The following is a 17,411-nucleotide window of genomic DNA, read 5'->3' as shown; positions in this document are numbered from 1 at the left end:
ACCCATGTATACTTATGTTTACGATTATAGGCCACCACCAGCTTATTCTGAGGTAGGTTCTTTTTTACAAACCAAATGTCTAAAAACCTATTGTTTTATTCAATACATATACATACATTAGCCTCAGTTCAGATATTTAGCATTTGCTTAATTAATTAGCCTACTTGCTTTGTAAATGTATAATGAATGCAGAAACTGAAAGTAAACATATTAACTAACACTGTCAGACGAAAAAAGGCGTATTGTAACTTTTCGACTTTGTGGTCTGAATTCACAGACTGCTAAAAATGTCTGATTAGCATATAAATAAATCAACAGCCGTGAACAATATTCTGAATTATGTTGCCTTCTGAACTTAATTTCAATTTTAGTTTGTTCTTTGAATGTATTTTTGGATGGAGGTGTTGTAAATCTATTGATCTTTTCTTTCAGACTGATCAAAATGCATCTTGTTTGTCACACCTAGAGAATCTGAATATAAATGATGATGATGATGATAGTGATAATGATTTATGATATATGTTATCACTATAATGATGATTATCCCCTGTTATTTTGATGTATGTGCTCAACTGTATTATTATAGTGCTGTATGATACTGTACTGATTTGAAACTTAATACTCAAACAGTAAGTTGAGGATATTATGTTTTTATACAGAAGGTACATATTTTTATTTTATTTAAGTTAATAATAAAATTCTGTCCAGATACTAAATAATTATTTTATATAATATCAAATGAGATTCCAGTTGCAATACGTCTATGTGATAACTTGAAGATGGTATATGGCCATAGAATTCATTTTGATAAAATATGTTTCATTGTGAAATATATAATATAATTATTGATGAAGTTATTGCCTGAACAAGTTCTTTAGGATATTGAATTTTGCCCATTGAAACTAGAATTAATTAAAGCTATTGTCTCACTAGAAAAAAACAGAAGAAGGTTAGGACTGCATTCGTATCAGGTGGTTGATCAAAATGGCCTTGTTTCCCTGTTTCAAAATTCAGCAGAATTAACAACGTATAGACACACGTAGTCTTGCCATGTCATTCTAAGATTATCAGTTCTGTTTTGAAGCCTTTATTCAAATTCACTTCAATAAAATGGACAAAAATTAACATACTAACGTACTTGCTCAGACAATAATATTGTTTATTATCAACCAGCCCAAATCCAAGACAGTTTTAATTTTGTTAAAATCCATTTATGAAGGCATTTAAGATCTGTCCAAACTTATATAGACGGTATCATTTGAATACTAAATCAACCTTATTTTCTCTCTTAGCACAAAGAGCTCAGATTATTGCTGTAGCTAATTATTCTGCAGTTATCTCCCATGGATAATGAATTTAACTTAATAAGGCAGATTCTAGTTTTAGTTATCAATTTTAAGTCTGAAATTGAGGATTTTTGATTCATATATGTGAATTTTGGATTTATTGTCAGTTAAAATTCTAGTTTTTAAATAAATATAAGTTTGGTAGTGAAAGATAGACCTGAAAGATTGATATCTAATTCAACAATCAAACAGTCTTTTAAAGGTGAATTCAAACCTGTATTTCTTTCTTATGTGAAACATTGGAACAACATGCCTGTAATTTGTTTTATTGCCAAACTGTAATGTTAAATATGAATATCTAGACATTTGACTATAACATAATGACAATGAGGTCTTTGATAATACATTTAGAAGTAACATAGTTAAATATAGTTAAAGATATGTAGTGGACCATATGATATAGATGAAGTAGGGCTTGATAGAATATTTTTGATAAGAATAATGGGATTTGTCAAGTTTATATTTTTATTTTGCCATTTTTGTACGCTTTCATAATTTTTGATTTCATGAATTTGGATGTATGTTTGTTATTGCCCTTGCTTACAATAAGATTTATCATATATAAACTTACTTTATATTTTTATCAACACAAGTCAAGCTAAGATTAACAGAATTCTTTTGAAGCTGATATTATGTTCACATGAAAAGCATAATCAGTCAATTTTATTTGCGTCTAAAGTAGGAAATTGGAGACATTTCATTTATTAAAAGCTGACGGGGTATATGACTAAGCCTGCTTCAAAAATCTCTCTTATTTGCTTGATAATACATGTAAGCTTATACAACTTTTTGTAATTTTTACAAAATCAAAGTATTGTATGTTTTATTATTATTAACACTTTGCCACCATAAACTGGTGAATTTGTTTTGGTCACATGATATTTTATTTATTTTTACAATATATATTTATATATATATCTGAGTTTCTGATCAACTGTTTATTCATATATCTACTTTGACAATTTATTTTCATTTTTGAACTAATCTCTTCATTTTTGCAATGTTTGCTGTGCAAAATCGAATTTAAAATCAAAATAATTGATAATGATTAAATCATTGACATTGTTTGGAATCAAGTAGTATAGTGGAACAAAGATATTAACATACATTCTGTGACAATTCAATACAAAAATACAAGCAGTTTCCTTTATTTTAAAGGTAAAATAGATAGTAATTGAAACCAGGATTGTTAAAAGTTTCCAACCATCAATATTAAGACGTAATTTAGATCTTGTAGCAATTTCATGGAGATTAAATGAAAAATCCAAAAAATCTAGTAAAAATTTACGTAGAAAATGTCCTAAAATTGCAGTCAGCTATTTTTATGCTCCAATCAGACATGACTGGAAAATACAGATAAATCAATAGCTGTATCCAAACTGTATCCAAACTCATATTGTATACAATTTTACTTAAAGTATCTGAAAGTAATTGTTATTCTTTATGTTTTGAATGAACACTGAAGGTGCATTTATATCTTAGCTCTACTATAGTTGTATTTTGTTATATTTTTTATGAAATTATTCTTTGTTTTGTTTTTAGTTAGTTGGACCAAAGTGCTTTTTTGCTTTTGAGATTTGAGGGGTCAGATAGAAATTTTCTAAGATAGAAATCAATGTGCAATGTTTAGCTATTAATTTCTACCTATTGAAATGAATTAAAACTGGAGCTATAAATTCAGTAGATGTAAATATAATTTTGTATAATATCCCTTGCCAAAATATTGTGAATGTATTAATTGTAATAATAGAGTTTACCCCACCCCTTTTACCATAATGGCATATATTGACATAGAAATAGTTGTAGTGATTATAATGTTAACCTCAGTGTGTTGTTTCAGGTTTTTCTCTAGGTGACTCCATTTGCTATCTATGATCTTTCAAAGTTGTTCGGATCTTTTCACTTTATCAGTGTTTTGACTGGTAAGCTTAAATTGTGAAAACATTTATTACGATAAGATCAAATTTCAGATAACACACAACTTAAATATCTTGTCAGATCATGGATTGCAAATGTAGTAACCTGCAGGAAAAAAAGCATTATAATAAAATAGTACAAAATGGCTTATTTGTTAAAAATTGAAATTCCAGTTATGTAATACCTTCAAATTAGTCACTGAAACAGCAAGTTGTAGAACTCATGGTACACTTATATAAATAATTCTTTGATATTTTTAGACAAGCAACTAAAAAAAATTCTTTTGAAAATTGGTAGTCATCTGTTCTGTATCATTCTGGTAAAATTTCTTGATAAAATTTGATATTATACATTTCAAACACTAATACTAATGTATGTTGATCATAGCCTTAAGCCATTTTCCTCGCGATCTAGAATCATTATAAAAATAATGCTGTAACAATCGACATAGAAGAATTTTAAAATATTTTTGTCTTTTTATAATAGGGCTCATTGTAGCTTTAGAAGAGCTGGTCTCTGATTTTTATAGAATAAACCACATAAGCTGAAGGTTTTCACTTGAAAGAAGCAAATGCAAGCCTTGAATTATTGACTTTATCAGCTGATCTGTTTGAATTAAAATAATATAATGTATTATGCTACTTAAAGCAAATTGCAAAACCTTTTGATGTATATTAAAATATCTTATATTTTAGAATCTTTTGGAATTCTGATCAAAAATGCTGATAATTCAAGGACTGTATATTTTGCAGTTTTCAAATTAAAATGGCCACCTTGTGAAGACCTTCAAATTTTGTATCATATAAATCACATTATTTTGAAAAGTTATTTATGTACAACCTTTTTATCTTGTGACTTTTGTGTGTTTTGTTCTTAGTTTCATAATAGCAGTACCATATTACAATAAGATACTGACAATATCCAGTCTGTTTGATAATTGATGGTTTTTATGTAAACTTTTCTAAGTAAAAAATATTATATTTCAAAGCTTAACAGAAAGTTTTTATATCAGACTTTATCATTCAATGGTTATAACATTTACATTACAAACATTCAATTTACCTGTAAAATTTTAACAACCAAGTTTCATGTGCACAATGTTAACTACCCAGTTTCATGTGCATAATGTTAACAACCAAGTTCCATGTGTAAAATGTTTACAACCACATTCATGTGCATTATGTTTACAACCAAGTTTCATGTGCATAATGTTAAAAACCAAGTTCCATGTGTAAACTGTTAACAACCAAGTTTATGTGTATTATGTTATCAACCATGCTGCATTACTTATAAATTTCAATGCTACTGACTAGGTTAGATGTAGGATGCCAGCAACCAATGAGCTTAGTACAGTATTTTTAGTAGCAATCCCTTTGACAATTCCATCATTAATTTTCTTTGCATAGATTCAAAAAATGTTGATCAAATATTTATTTGTCTATTTAGTTTTTATAAAATCCATTTCATTTTGTGCAATATTTTATCTTTGAATATATTTATATATATCATCTTGCCTGCTTTAATTTTATACATCATTTCTCTTTTATACATGACAATATAATCATTTTATTTATTTTATGAAATCCACATTTTTTATAATTATTTCTTTATGTGCATGTATTATATTTGAATATTATATGTTTAATACTATGAAAAACATAATAGTCAAAATATATCACAGAAAAACACACAGGACTACTGTGGACTGGTTATTGTGGGTAATTTCAAACATTTGTGGAAACATGATGGTGAAAATTCTTTGAAATACTGAAATGTTTGAAAAAGAAGAATTCAATGGCAAATGTAGGGAAAGTTCAGTTAAATGCTGAGAACTGCCAGTCTATGCTCCTCAATTATTGAATATCAAAAAATAATGTACATCCTGAGATGGTAAAAAACAGTTTATTTTAGTTGGTCATTCTGGACACAAGTTTACTCCAGATCATAGATATGAGTATGATTTAGACTGCCATAAGCCACGAATAGACGAGGTGTGGTGTAGGGTGCGAAATAATCAATACAGTTGGAAATACAAGAACCAACATACAAGGTACTGGTGCGTACATGATGGGCTTCTACTATTTTCTACATTGTAGATTATCACACACTGTACACTATACCAGACACCATACTTTGTCTATTCTCACTTTAAGCCATCCCTAGATGTGTTGTTTCCATTTACCATTTTGTTAAGAAAACTTGTATTTTACAGCACTGGCATTTTAATGACAGATAGCTAACAGATTGATCTTTAATCTTCTTAAGGAATGATAATATCTTCAATTATTATATTGATATAACAAGCTGTGACCAGGTTATAAGATAGGATTTAATCATTGATCATCTTTATTGATCTATAAAAACATGTTGACAGACTTTAAGACTCATATCATAGCCCAACTTAAATCTTCAAGGGTTAGTCATCTAGCCCTTGAGCCTGCAGGTAGATATTCCTGTCACTGAGTTTTAATTGATCAAGGCTTTTGCCCAGTTCTACTGGAGCTGGGTAATAAGTTAAACTTCAACCAATGCCAGTAGAATCAAATACAGTACTGCATGAAAGTAATTATGTTGGAATCCCAATTTGTAATAACCACTCAGTTTCTCTCCAAAGTAATTGGCCAATTTAATATTTTTAGGAAAACTAAAGAGCAACAAGTCTGTATTGACAGTAATATTGATCTGCAGGCGTAGGGGTTACATTTGAATCTGGAGACACTAGAGGAATCCAAATGACATATCTCTTCCAAATTTATTTACTTTATATAATTTATTTATTTTATGAAAAGAGCAAGTGCAATATTAAACTATAAAATTTTTTCAAATGTTCATACATGAAAAGGGACACTTTCACTGTTTATTTGCAAAAATAATGTCTTGAGAGAAGGGTATTTATTTTGTGCTCTGCCAAGACTTTGTGCTATAATATTATTTGTAGAATGCAAAATCCTTAATAAAATTTGTTCAATTTGCCTGAAATTCCTCTATACCATCAATTAAGAAATGTGTTAGCTGTTGGTTTTAGCTGTGATAGTGTTTATTAACAATATTAGTTTCTAAATGTGTCTAGACATATCTGTCAGTATTAACATAAATATGTCTACAATTTCTTCTTAAAGTGTGTGTGTCCTAAATTAAGCTGTTATACAATGAATCATATAGGAAATTATATTGGAAACTTTTGGACAATGGACATCCACACTTTAACTTAAAAATTGTTACATCAACATTTGAAGTTTTATAAGTCATGTCAAATTGTGTGTTAAATTATATTTTGTAAAACTGCCAAGAGCAATGTTGTTATTTAATTTGAAATAAATGAATGTGAAAAAAAAAGAAATCATGCTTGTTTTATTGTTACAGACAAAAATACTCTGACTTGAAGTGAATGGAGTGTTTAAGGCTCTACTTTTCTGCACCACTAGGGGTACAATCCATTTACCTAATGCCCCCACCCCCTTTCCCCTCCACCAACACACACACCCCACTCCATCCCCTGTATCCCCTGTGTGGGTATTTCCTACTCTTCATCATCGGATAAAGTTATTACTATATTATTGTAATTAATAATGATCTGGAAGTGGCTTTCTATCTAAGCTTCTACAGTGTGTTTTGTTTTAATTGGATGGAAACTTGGCGTCCGATATACACCGATAGGGGTAGTTTTGACTCTAAACTTCCTTATCAAATATTTAGATAACATCCCTTTAAGATTAATGAGTGTGTTTTTTTGAACATGATGATGTGTAAAACTGGACAATAGAATAGTTTGATTAAAGCTTGGACAACATCTTGAATAAATGATGAAATAATATCTATTATATTGTCCACTACAAGATGATCGACAATCAATACAGATTTTACTATTCATTTCACGTGGAATAGTAAACGTGGAAAAGTTCTTCCACTCTTTTGAATATCAAAGACCTTACACATATTGCATCAAATATGAAAGTATTTTCAAAACATTTATCGGTGTGAACAAAACTTGAGAGTATCTAATCATCCGAATCCATATTCCATATTTCTAAAAATCCAAATTGATATGTATTCTTGATTTATAGATACCGTATTTATTCATTAAGCCCACACAGAATCTGTAAATTATTGTTTACGTCAACAGTTACTGTAGTTAAAGGGAAGGGACATATGTCCTATTTTGGGGAGTTGATTTGAGTCTTAAATATATTCAGAAGTCTTCAGAAGTAGGCTACTAGAAATGTACGAAAATCGGAAAAATTCCTTTTAAAAATATCTCAAACTAGAAATTCCGTATAGTTGTCTTTTCTATATATGGCAGTGTCTCAAGAAAAGACGACTCGTCTTTTTATTTTTCAAATGCGGTTAATTCTGGACACACATGGATTTGAAGTCTCCAATTTCGATGGTGAGCTTTGAATACTATTACTGATTGGATTAGCTACAAAAAAATCCCGTTTCAGATAGGTAAAAAAAAGTGACGCTTCTGTCCCATTAAATACATGAGGCAATGTGAAATGTCAAAGAAATGAAACTACCGTTTCTATATTAGTATTAGACAGACCTACAGATCATCCAAATATGGAAAAGTATCTCAATACAAAAAGTATGATGATATATATATAAAAATATATAGTATTTGTATGGGTCTAAATTCTAAATTCGATTGTCTTACAAACACTAAGATATTCTTATTCAGTTGGAATTTATTGCACTTGCTCAATCCTAATTGATCTTTTATTCAACATGTTTTTACGTTGTTCAATTTACAAGTGTATATCATGTTTTATGTAAGGAGGCTTTATTCATTTTCCACAAAAAGACATCGACCCCCCCCCCCCCCCCCTTTCCCTCCTCCAATGGGGAAGCGCATAGGCTCAAACCTCCCATGAAGCATCTGAGAGAGTTGTCCCCACAGAAAAATTGGAAAAATGACTCATATTTGGGGTAATTTTGTGTAGAAATCGTACTCTAAGTTTGTTAGAAATAAAGTGAGAGTACAAACCATTTCTTATTTTAGATAAATTTCGATACTCTTTGTCTCTCATTAGGGAAAGGCCTCCTTTTTAGGCATTTTCGAATATCATCGTGGTTCCAAAATGCTTGGAAACGAAACAGCGCAGTATCTAACAAGGCTATCCCGTGCATGAAATATTACACGTTTTACCGTGAGATGAAAGCTGTGAAACAGGTTAATACAATATGAAAATTTTAAGGATTAAGAATGAAAGATGTAAAGGAATGCATTATTCCATGACAAAGCAATTAAATTTGACTAATGACAATGAAATAGTATTACAGATGTTCAGCTATAGTATTTAACAATACAGCCACGTTGTAATTTAACATGTCATCTCTCTTTAACTTAAAAACATATTAACCCAATCCCCAATACTAGCACCATGAAAAGACTGTAAAAATACGTGGATTTACCTTGGGTCGATTACGCTTATTTGTCGATTTTCGCCAGTTGAGATGCCGCTCATTGGCTCCCAATTACACGACGTCGTGGCATTGAATTTTCTTTAAAAGTTCCCCAGTTCTCTCAGCAAATCATTCATTTCAATTTGGCTTTTTACCTAGACACATCAAAGTAAGTGAACTTTTTCTTTACTTCTTCCTTCGAATGAAATATTTGGTAGAATTTCGAATCTTTAAGATTTTTTACATTTTTTTTACATGCATGAACATTGCCTTTAGTGTAAAATTTATTTTTACGTTGTTTCTGAAATTTTAAACTTTTTAAAATTTAAAACGTAATATAAAGTGTTAATGAGTTAGATTTTCACGATTGATAATCATTTCAATCTTTTCAAATTTCAGAATGGCTTTTTTATTCCTCGCTGCCGTTGCCTCAGTACTTGCTGTAGGAAATTGCGGAAACTTCACCGTTACTCAAGAAGCAACTGTCAGTATCGAAGTTAAAAATTTCGATGGCGAAGGAGAAGACTTCAGAGGTACCTTCACTATTGGTTTATTCGGCGATTCAGTTCCCATGACAGCTCTTAACTTCGCTGGAATATGTAAAGGTTTCAAAAGAGGCAACAAAGGAGTAAGTTAATTTGATTTTTTAATAGAATTTTTTAGTTTTCTTTAGAAGAAGTTAGGCATTAAGATACTCAAATTTAAGCAATTTGAGAGAGTGTTACATAAAGCTTTATACTGTAGACAATTTTGATTATACGAGAATCACTATGACGTCACTACTACCAAACTTAATGAATGTTGGCGATTTCACATGCATGGTTAGACTTATAAACCAATTCCAATATATTCATATCACTGAAATAAAGAATATCCAAAAGATTCAAATTCGTAAAGAAGGTTTTCTATTATTTTTCAAGAGGAAAATGCTAAATAAATTTATCTTAAAAATATATTAGCATAAACCACAAATAATATTATATTGGTATTCACGTGGCAAATTTTCAATCAATATTTATACAGACGGGGTAATGAGGTGGTAGAAATGTTTCCATTGTCTTGGTGACGTGGAACTAAAGACTGGTAAAGATCAATGACAAACTTGACTAAAGAATACAAATTCTTGACAACATGTTGCAAGTTTCTAAAATCAATACAACATAATACTTTACACTTGAATAGCTCGATACTATAGTTCATCATGCTTCTCTTTCTTACTCATGGGTACAAAGAACTAAAATAATATCTTATAATGTACTTGCATATTTTTATCGCGTACTTGTAAAAGCATAATTTTGCATTCTTTTATAGCGTAGACCTATACTTGTCCTTTTATATTGAAACATACTTTGTGGCATATTTATAAACTTTAATGTGTAAGATGCATTAGGTATTGAACACAATAACATCATGCTGAAAGCCCGACATTATGAACTTTTGAAGTATGTTCTTAATCATTGATAAATTAATCATTTCAGCCTAAACTTCACTACAAAAACACCTACTGCCATCGAATTGTTAAAGATATGTTAGTCCAATGTGGTGACGTCACTATTGGTGATGGAACTGGAAGTAAGTATAAGCATACCATTTCTTGTTTTCTTTTTGAGATGGGGACTTTACACACACAGTGAAGTTTCATAATAGATTTTAGAGGCAAAAATTTTCTAAATATATAAGTCTTCCATGTAAAGAATATATTTAATAATAACATATTTTAAAGAAATATATTATCTTTTGGATAATTTATGTTAATGTATTCATTATAATTACAATATCTGTATTTTTTAGGCAAATCAATCTTCGGTGATAAATTCAACGACGAAAACTTCGTCATCAGCCACAGCAGTGCCGGTATTATCTCAATGGCTAATCATGGACAAGACACCAACGGATCACAATTCTTCATCTTATTCACCAGAGCTAGATATCTTGACAATAAACACGTCGCTTTCGGAAAGATCGTCAAAGGATACGTAAGTATTTCAATATTTCAATCTGTCCATTGACTCGGTGTACTCTTTATCTGGACTCTATATATGCACTATAACAATATAATGGACTCTATATAATATATGTGCTACGAACTCTAAATACATCGACTCAATACATTATCTTTTAAATTATTCAAATAAGATGTATTTATTAAACAGAATCCCACAGCAAAAGCACATAGAACTGATACTGTACAATTTGTATATAATGTATTTATACATCTATTCATTCATTTTTTTTACTAATTATTCATGAATGCATAATTATTGGTATCATTATTAAGTAAGTTTTCATCTGTTCTTTTACAGGATGTATTAGAAGCTCTTAACGATCTTGGTTCACAAAAAGATGGTCTTACACCAAAACGACCAATTAAAATTACTGATTGTTCATTAGATGAAGTAGAGAAATACGATTTAACACGAAAACAAATGCATACTGATGATATAGAAAGTAAACAACATTAAATTAATTAATAAAAAATAATAATTATAATCGTTCGTGTAATATTGTGTGTTGTCATCGTCACTCATTTTGTAAATTTATGTAATTTTTTTTCATGTATAGCCTATTATTATGTTTTTGAATTGAATTGAATTGAAAACCATGGCTCATTCAAACTTATATATATACATATAACAGCACACTGCTCCAATTTTATACTGTTAAATTTGATAATATCATAATATCTTAATTAATCTACAGCTAAAAGCGCTTATTACAAGTATCTTCACTTGGGTCATGGTTTATATTTATATTCAAATCTTATTATAAAGTGAATACCGCGGCCAAATGAACTTAACTTAATTAGATTGTCTATTGTTTACCAATAGCTTTCTTATTTACTCTTATTTATTCATTATTTATTTATGTGTTTGTTTATATGTAAATTGTCGATGTTGTCATGTAACTGTGTTGTCTCGATAAAAATAAAAAGTAATAATGTTAACCTTTTTGTCTTTCCATTTATTCTATTGGCTCAGCAAATTGAGGATTAATTACTTGAGCTTTAATGCAACATTTTAACACTTACAGTCTCTGCTGCATACATTAAGGAGCTTTAGCATGATCCAAATTGTGACTATTACAACCTACTTGGTAGACACTGACCTATTTCAGTTCCATTGCTACAAAGGAAAGTTTTCCTTATTAGACATTGGTTAAACAACCCATTTAGCTCATGTGATTTTATAATGAATGCCGAATCTCACACATGCAGAGGTCTGAAGTTTTCCAGTTTCCCACTAATTTTAGTAATTTTGGACATTTTTTCAAAGAACTTTGCAATTCCAAATATTTTGAAGTGATGGTGTCCTCTGCTACCATGGAAAGATATGAACATCCGGGCTGCATCATTACATGTGCCCTGTAAGCTAATTTGCAACAAAATAACAAATTTATTCGTACATCCAATTAACTCACAATAAAGTATAATTATATTCATCATTCGAGAATTTCAGTGATCGGTAGAGAGTATTTCACACATTAAACAGTGTATTTGTTAATCGATTTGAGAGATCGAAAGAACACAGAATATTCCTTAGTCTGTAATTAAACTTGAGAAGTTGAATGATTCTAATGATTTTCCACAGACAATTGTCCCAATAATGTTATTTCCGTAAATGTAGATTATAAGTATTATGAATTTCTTTATTAGGTCCAAGAAGATTTATAGGATAACCGTTATGATCATCTTTGATTTAGTTCATGGCATATTAGCATCACAATTATTGTAAACATAACTTTAACCCTGTGCCAGTGCCTTATATTGAATAGTAACTGGTTACTCTTCAATTTACTTCAGAAAGACTACATTAAGCAAAAACAATTTGATTATTAAAAGCCAGAAAAAGAACCACGTCAAAGACATCTTTTTACCCGCCCAAAAATACACAAAAATCCTGAAACTGAGTGGTTCTCTCCAAATAAAGTCCCAAAAGGTCGCCCAATTATTTCCGATTGTGGAAGCGAATCGTACAGGGTATCAGAATACATTGATCACTTTTTACTGCCTCTTGCCTCAAAACATCTTGCCTATATCAAAGACACCAACGACTTTGTGGAAAAGGTAAAGAAACTCGTGATCCCAGAAAATGCTCTTTTAGTCTCTTTAGACGTTCAAAGCATGTATACTAAAATTGACAATAATTCTGGATTACGCGCTGTAAAGCAGGCATTCGAGCGAAAGCCCGATCCTGATAGACCAGATATAGAAATTCTTGAACTTTTGGAAATTTGTTTAAAACGTGATGACTTTACTTTCAATGAAAATATTTATCTTCAGGCTTCAGAAACTGCCATGGGAAAACGCTTTGCGCCCTCTTATGCAAACATTTTCTTGGCAGAATGGGAAAGAGAAGTTTCACTCCTCTGTCCTAAACTACCAATTTTTTATATGTAAGATTTCTTGATATTTTCTTAATTTGGACTCATACAATAGATGAATTTTGGGAATATTTTGATACTCTCAATAGCCACCACCCTTCTGTAAAATTAACTTCTAATATTAGCGACAAACAGATTGATTTTCTAGACACCACAGTTTTTTTTATACCAATTTTCATGAAACCAATCAATTAGATATTAAAGTTTTTTTTAAGCCCACTGATACTCACCAACTTTTATTCAAATCATCTTTTCATCCTAAACATACCTTTTCTGGCATTATAAAGTCGCAGATCTTGAGATTTCACCGAATTTGTACGCGCAAGAAGGACTTCGAGGAGGCTTGTTCAATTGTTTTCCAAAAATTGCGCGAACGTGGATATTCTAGAAGGTTCTTGAGAGGTATTAAAAGCTCAACAGTTGCTGAAATCTCTGCTAAAAATAATTCGATTCTTTTGCCAATACCAAATTCTTCAGTTTATCCTTGTAACAACCATCGCTGTCAAACCTGTCCCTTCATTTTACCAACAAATTCTTTCCGAAATAGACGCACAGATTCCATATTTCAAGCAAATGAAAGACTCAACTGCAACAGCAAAAATATTATTTATCTCATTTCTTGCACAAAATGTGACGAACAATACGTTGGGGAGACAAAAAATTCGTTAAGGGTCCGTTTCAACCATCATAAGTCTGACATCAACTTAAAAAAAATTAATAAAACCGTTTCAAAACACTTCAATCAACCCGATCACCAATTAACAGACCTGAAAATTATTCCCATTGAACAGATATACGAACAACCTGGCATTGATACAAAGAAAATTCGACTCATTCGCGAAAATTATTGGATAAACAAATTACAAACCATGCATCCTTTAGGAATGAACACCCAAGTTGATTTCCAAATTATACCTTTTGTTATTCAATACAACAACACAGCTGGTCAAGTTCCCCGAATAATTATCCGTCATTACAAAGAATTGCAAGAAAAATTTCCAACAGTCTTTACAAATGATTTAGTTATCGCCTATACCCGTAATAAAAATCTAAATGATATCTTAGTCCGAGGTAAATTTAATTCTGACATTTTTGTTGAAAATGTCGTTTTTGAAAGCATTTTTTTTTTTTGCACTCAGAAAAAATATTTCAGAAATCTTGTTTATCTAATCAGGTAATTGAAATATTATTTACCCCAGAAATCCACAGCATATAAAGTCGCTTATAATATTCAATTCCTTCGAACAATTCAGAATTTATAACACGAACCCTGAAGGTTTTTGGGTTTTTTTGTTTGAAAAATCATACAGTAAATGCCTATACTATGTTTTGCTTAAAAAGTCACTAGTTTTAATATATTATTAAATAACTAAATATTGCGCATATAAAAATGGTATGTGAAATGTCATATAGAATTTGATTTCAGAAAATAATTCAGATTGTGTCAATTTAAGTTGTAAATTTGATGAAAGAAAAATAGTCTGTTGAAATCCTATGATTCTTGTGTTTCTAAAATGCTGAATTCCAGTCAGCCAAACTAACGTGCCACTTTCACACAAACTTGATCGTTCAGGTTATTTGACACCGACCTCTGCGTTTGGAACGAAATTCCTTGAATGGTAGGCTACTCCATCTTTACAATGTTAAGATAACCGCTACCAATATTAGGCGCAGTTCGTAATAGCCTGACATTGTGAAGATGATGATAGGCTACTCTCGACTCGAAAATATCATTTTATGCTTCTGTCGTATGTCTTTATGCTTTAGAATTAGATTCCTCTATGCTTAATGAATATTAGGAATGCAATTTCGATAAAATTGTTAAAAAATCTCTTCCATTATCATGTATCGCATCGATAGAGTCTGCGATTCCACTCCTTTAAAGATTGTGGTTTATTGATTAAGCTACTGGGTGCAATTATACATCACAATATAGAAAATGTCCCTAGACCATTCAAGATTGAAATAATCACAAAATCAGGTGTCTGCGAAAAAAAATATGTGCTCTGTGAGGAGTTGCCTGCTAGTATTACCGCAATACAAAGTAGGCATTAGGGCTATAATATTCTTATCTTTTTAAATGAATGAGAAGCATTTGATAGGAATTGATGACATTTAATAATGGTAAAACATAAAATACATACAATGACAATATCAACTGAAAAATAAGTATACACTTTCACACAAATAATCCCAAATGATGAATACTCTCTTCCTAATAAGACATAGTCTGTACATTGAAGGTAATGCCAAAATAATTATATTTTGTACACCTGTCGATATACGTTTTTAATTTCGATATCAGGATTTGTGACATCATTTTATTTTACATGAGCGGTGAGATGTCATCATATTATACACATAGTTACAATTTGAAAGTGCAGTTTGTATTTCTCATTTACAGTGTGATTTTCTGTAAAAAATAGATTAGGATTTGACATTACCTTACTAGTCAGATTAAGAAAATAAGGAACTATACACAAAAGTTTAAGTACAACTAACAGGTTTATAAATTGATCATCAAGATCGCGGAGAATTTAGCATTTCTATTGAATAACTTGTATAGATAAAAAATAATGGTGCACTATATTTATCACAGAGGTTGATGTTATTCCTCCACTAAGTCCTTATCAATGTACACTTATTTGGGTATATATATATTGTGATGTACAAAATATGAATAAATTAGCATAAATTATTATAATTATCTACAGATATCTAATATTTATTCTATATCCTCTTCGCTTTCCATTTGTTCTTTACTTAATAAGTATTTAGCAGGGATACCAATAACTCCTGAGTCGACAATTTTTATCTTATAATACAGAGTGCCTTTAGGTGAGGACTTGATAGATCCAATTTTACGTAACAGATTCTGAAACGAAGAAAAATAATTATTATTCAAACACAAGTTTTTAATAATCGTCGTACTATTCCCTGACCAAAAGTTTAAAATTTTCAGGACGATCCAAATACCTTTTTTTGCAGTTTTAAAATCGTTGGTGCACAAATGCGTTTAAGCAACCATTGCTGCAACTACAGTGCCCAATTTATAGAGCGATTGCTTTGAAATAAATGCATTAATCGCATTATTCTATCAGTGATATACCACTTTTCTATAATATTAATCATTTAAATTTATACTTACATATCCCTTGATTACTTTGCCGAAAGCAACGTGTCTTTGATTTAACCATCGTGATTTTTGTAATAAGATGAAGAACTGTGAAGCATTAGAATTACGTCCGTAGTTAGCCATAGATACAATACCAGCTGACAAATGACTTATTTTGTAGTTTTCATCGTCGAAAATTGGACCATATAAACTCATACCTAAAATAGAAAGTAAGCAAGTTGTCAAGCTCTGTGAATCTGACGAAACAAACCAATCAAAACGCGCGACACATCCTCTCGACTAATCAACGACGTCGTTACAACAGGGCAGTTATAAGATTGATTGTAGGAGTTATATACGACCAGTTTATAATATATTGGATAGCCTTTACAATTATGAATAATAATTAAAAAAGAAAACAAAAAAAAATATAAAAAATTCGGTCTACCTCCCTCTCCATTTTTGTGTGTAACGTCTCCACCCTGAATGATAAAATCTTGGACGACTCTGTGAATTTCAGTACCAGCATATTTATATAAAATCTAGAATTAAAAAGCAAAAAGTAATATTAAAAGAATTAAACACGATAGGGAAATGAATGTAAAAAAAGAACAAGAAAGAATTGAAGAAGAAATGAATAGATGAATAAAAGTAGTAAGATATTTGGTGATTATTGATTTACGTGGTGACAGAAGTTTCTTAAGTTATTGACTGTCTAAACGTGGCACTAGATCAATCAATATCAAACCTACTATATTATTTACCGGTATTTTACCGGCTTTTCAACATGTCACATAACTATATTTTTTATCTTTGCTATACTTCAACATGTATGTTTATTCAACATACTTATAATGCTTATTATGTTTTATTCCGGACAATATTTTGAAAATTATCTAACAAGACCATGAAGACAAAAAAAAAAAAAAATAAAAATAAAAATAAAATAAAAACATTTTTGATGATATACATCGATTTTGATTTTAATAAATTGGTTGTAAGGCCCCAAAACAGAAAATAATTTCCATGTGGCAGAGTTTTTCTTTACAATTCTTGGTATTTTTTTTTCTATTGAAAATTAATCAAAAACTTACATTTCGCTTCTTAAATCCCTTACACAAGGAAATAAAGTTGAGAGATGTCATAGGTACAAGATCACCAAACATAGCAATTGTTAATCTACCAGATAAGTGATCATTTGCACCATAATAATCAATAACATCAACATCTAAATAAACTTCTTCTGTTAC

At 30.3% G+C, this 17,411-nt stretch overlaps 2 protein-coding genes across 2 annotated transcripts; one reads left to right on the top strand and one right to left on the bottom strand.

The window, feature by feature from the left end:
- Positions 1–9,183: 9,183 nt before the first annotated feature.
- On the top strand, positions 9,184–10,669 carry LOTGIDRAFT_101404 (hypothetical protein; the record flags this gene model as incomplete). The annotated part of the gene is made up of 3 exons (XM_009063488.1): positions 9,184–9,294; positions 10,145–10,238; positions 10,458–10,669. Coding segments are annotated over 3 exons (417 nt in total), but the record flags the coding sequence as incomplete, so codon positions are not given.
- Positions 10,670–16,197: 5,528 nt separating this feature from the next.
- On the bottom strand, positions 16,198–17,348 carry LOTGIDRAFT_76404 (hypothetical protein; the record flags this gene model as incomplete). Its single annotated transcript, XM_009063442.1, has 3 exons — positions 16,198–16,379; positions 16,610–16,703; positions 17,256–17,348. Coding segments are annotated over 3 exons (369 nt in total), but the record flags the coding sequence as incomplete, so codon positions are not given.
- Positions 17,349–17,411: the final 63 nt, after the last annotated feature.

Source organism: Lottia gigantea, assembly GCF_000327385.1.
Source record: "Lottia gigantea unplaced genomic scaffold LOTGIsca_58, whole genome shotgun sequence".
NCBI lineage: Eukaryota > Metazoa > Mollusca > Gastropoda > Lottiidae > Lottia > Lottia gigantea.
Note: the sequence above shows the minus strand (reverse complement) of the source record. Positions and strands in the feature narration are given on the sequence as shown.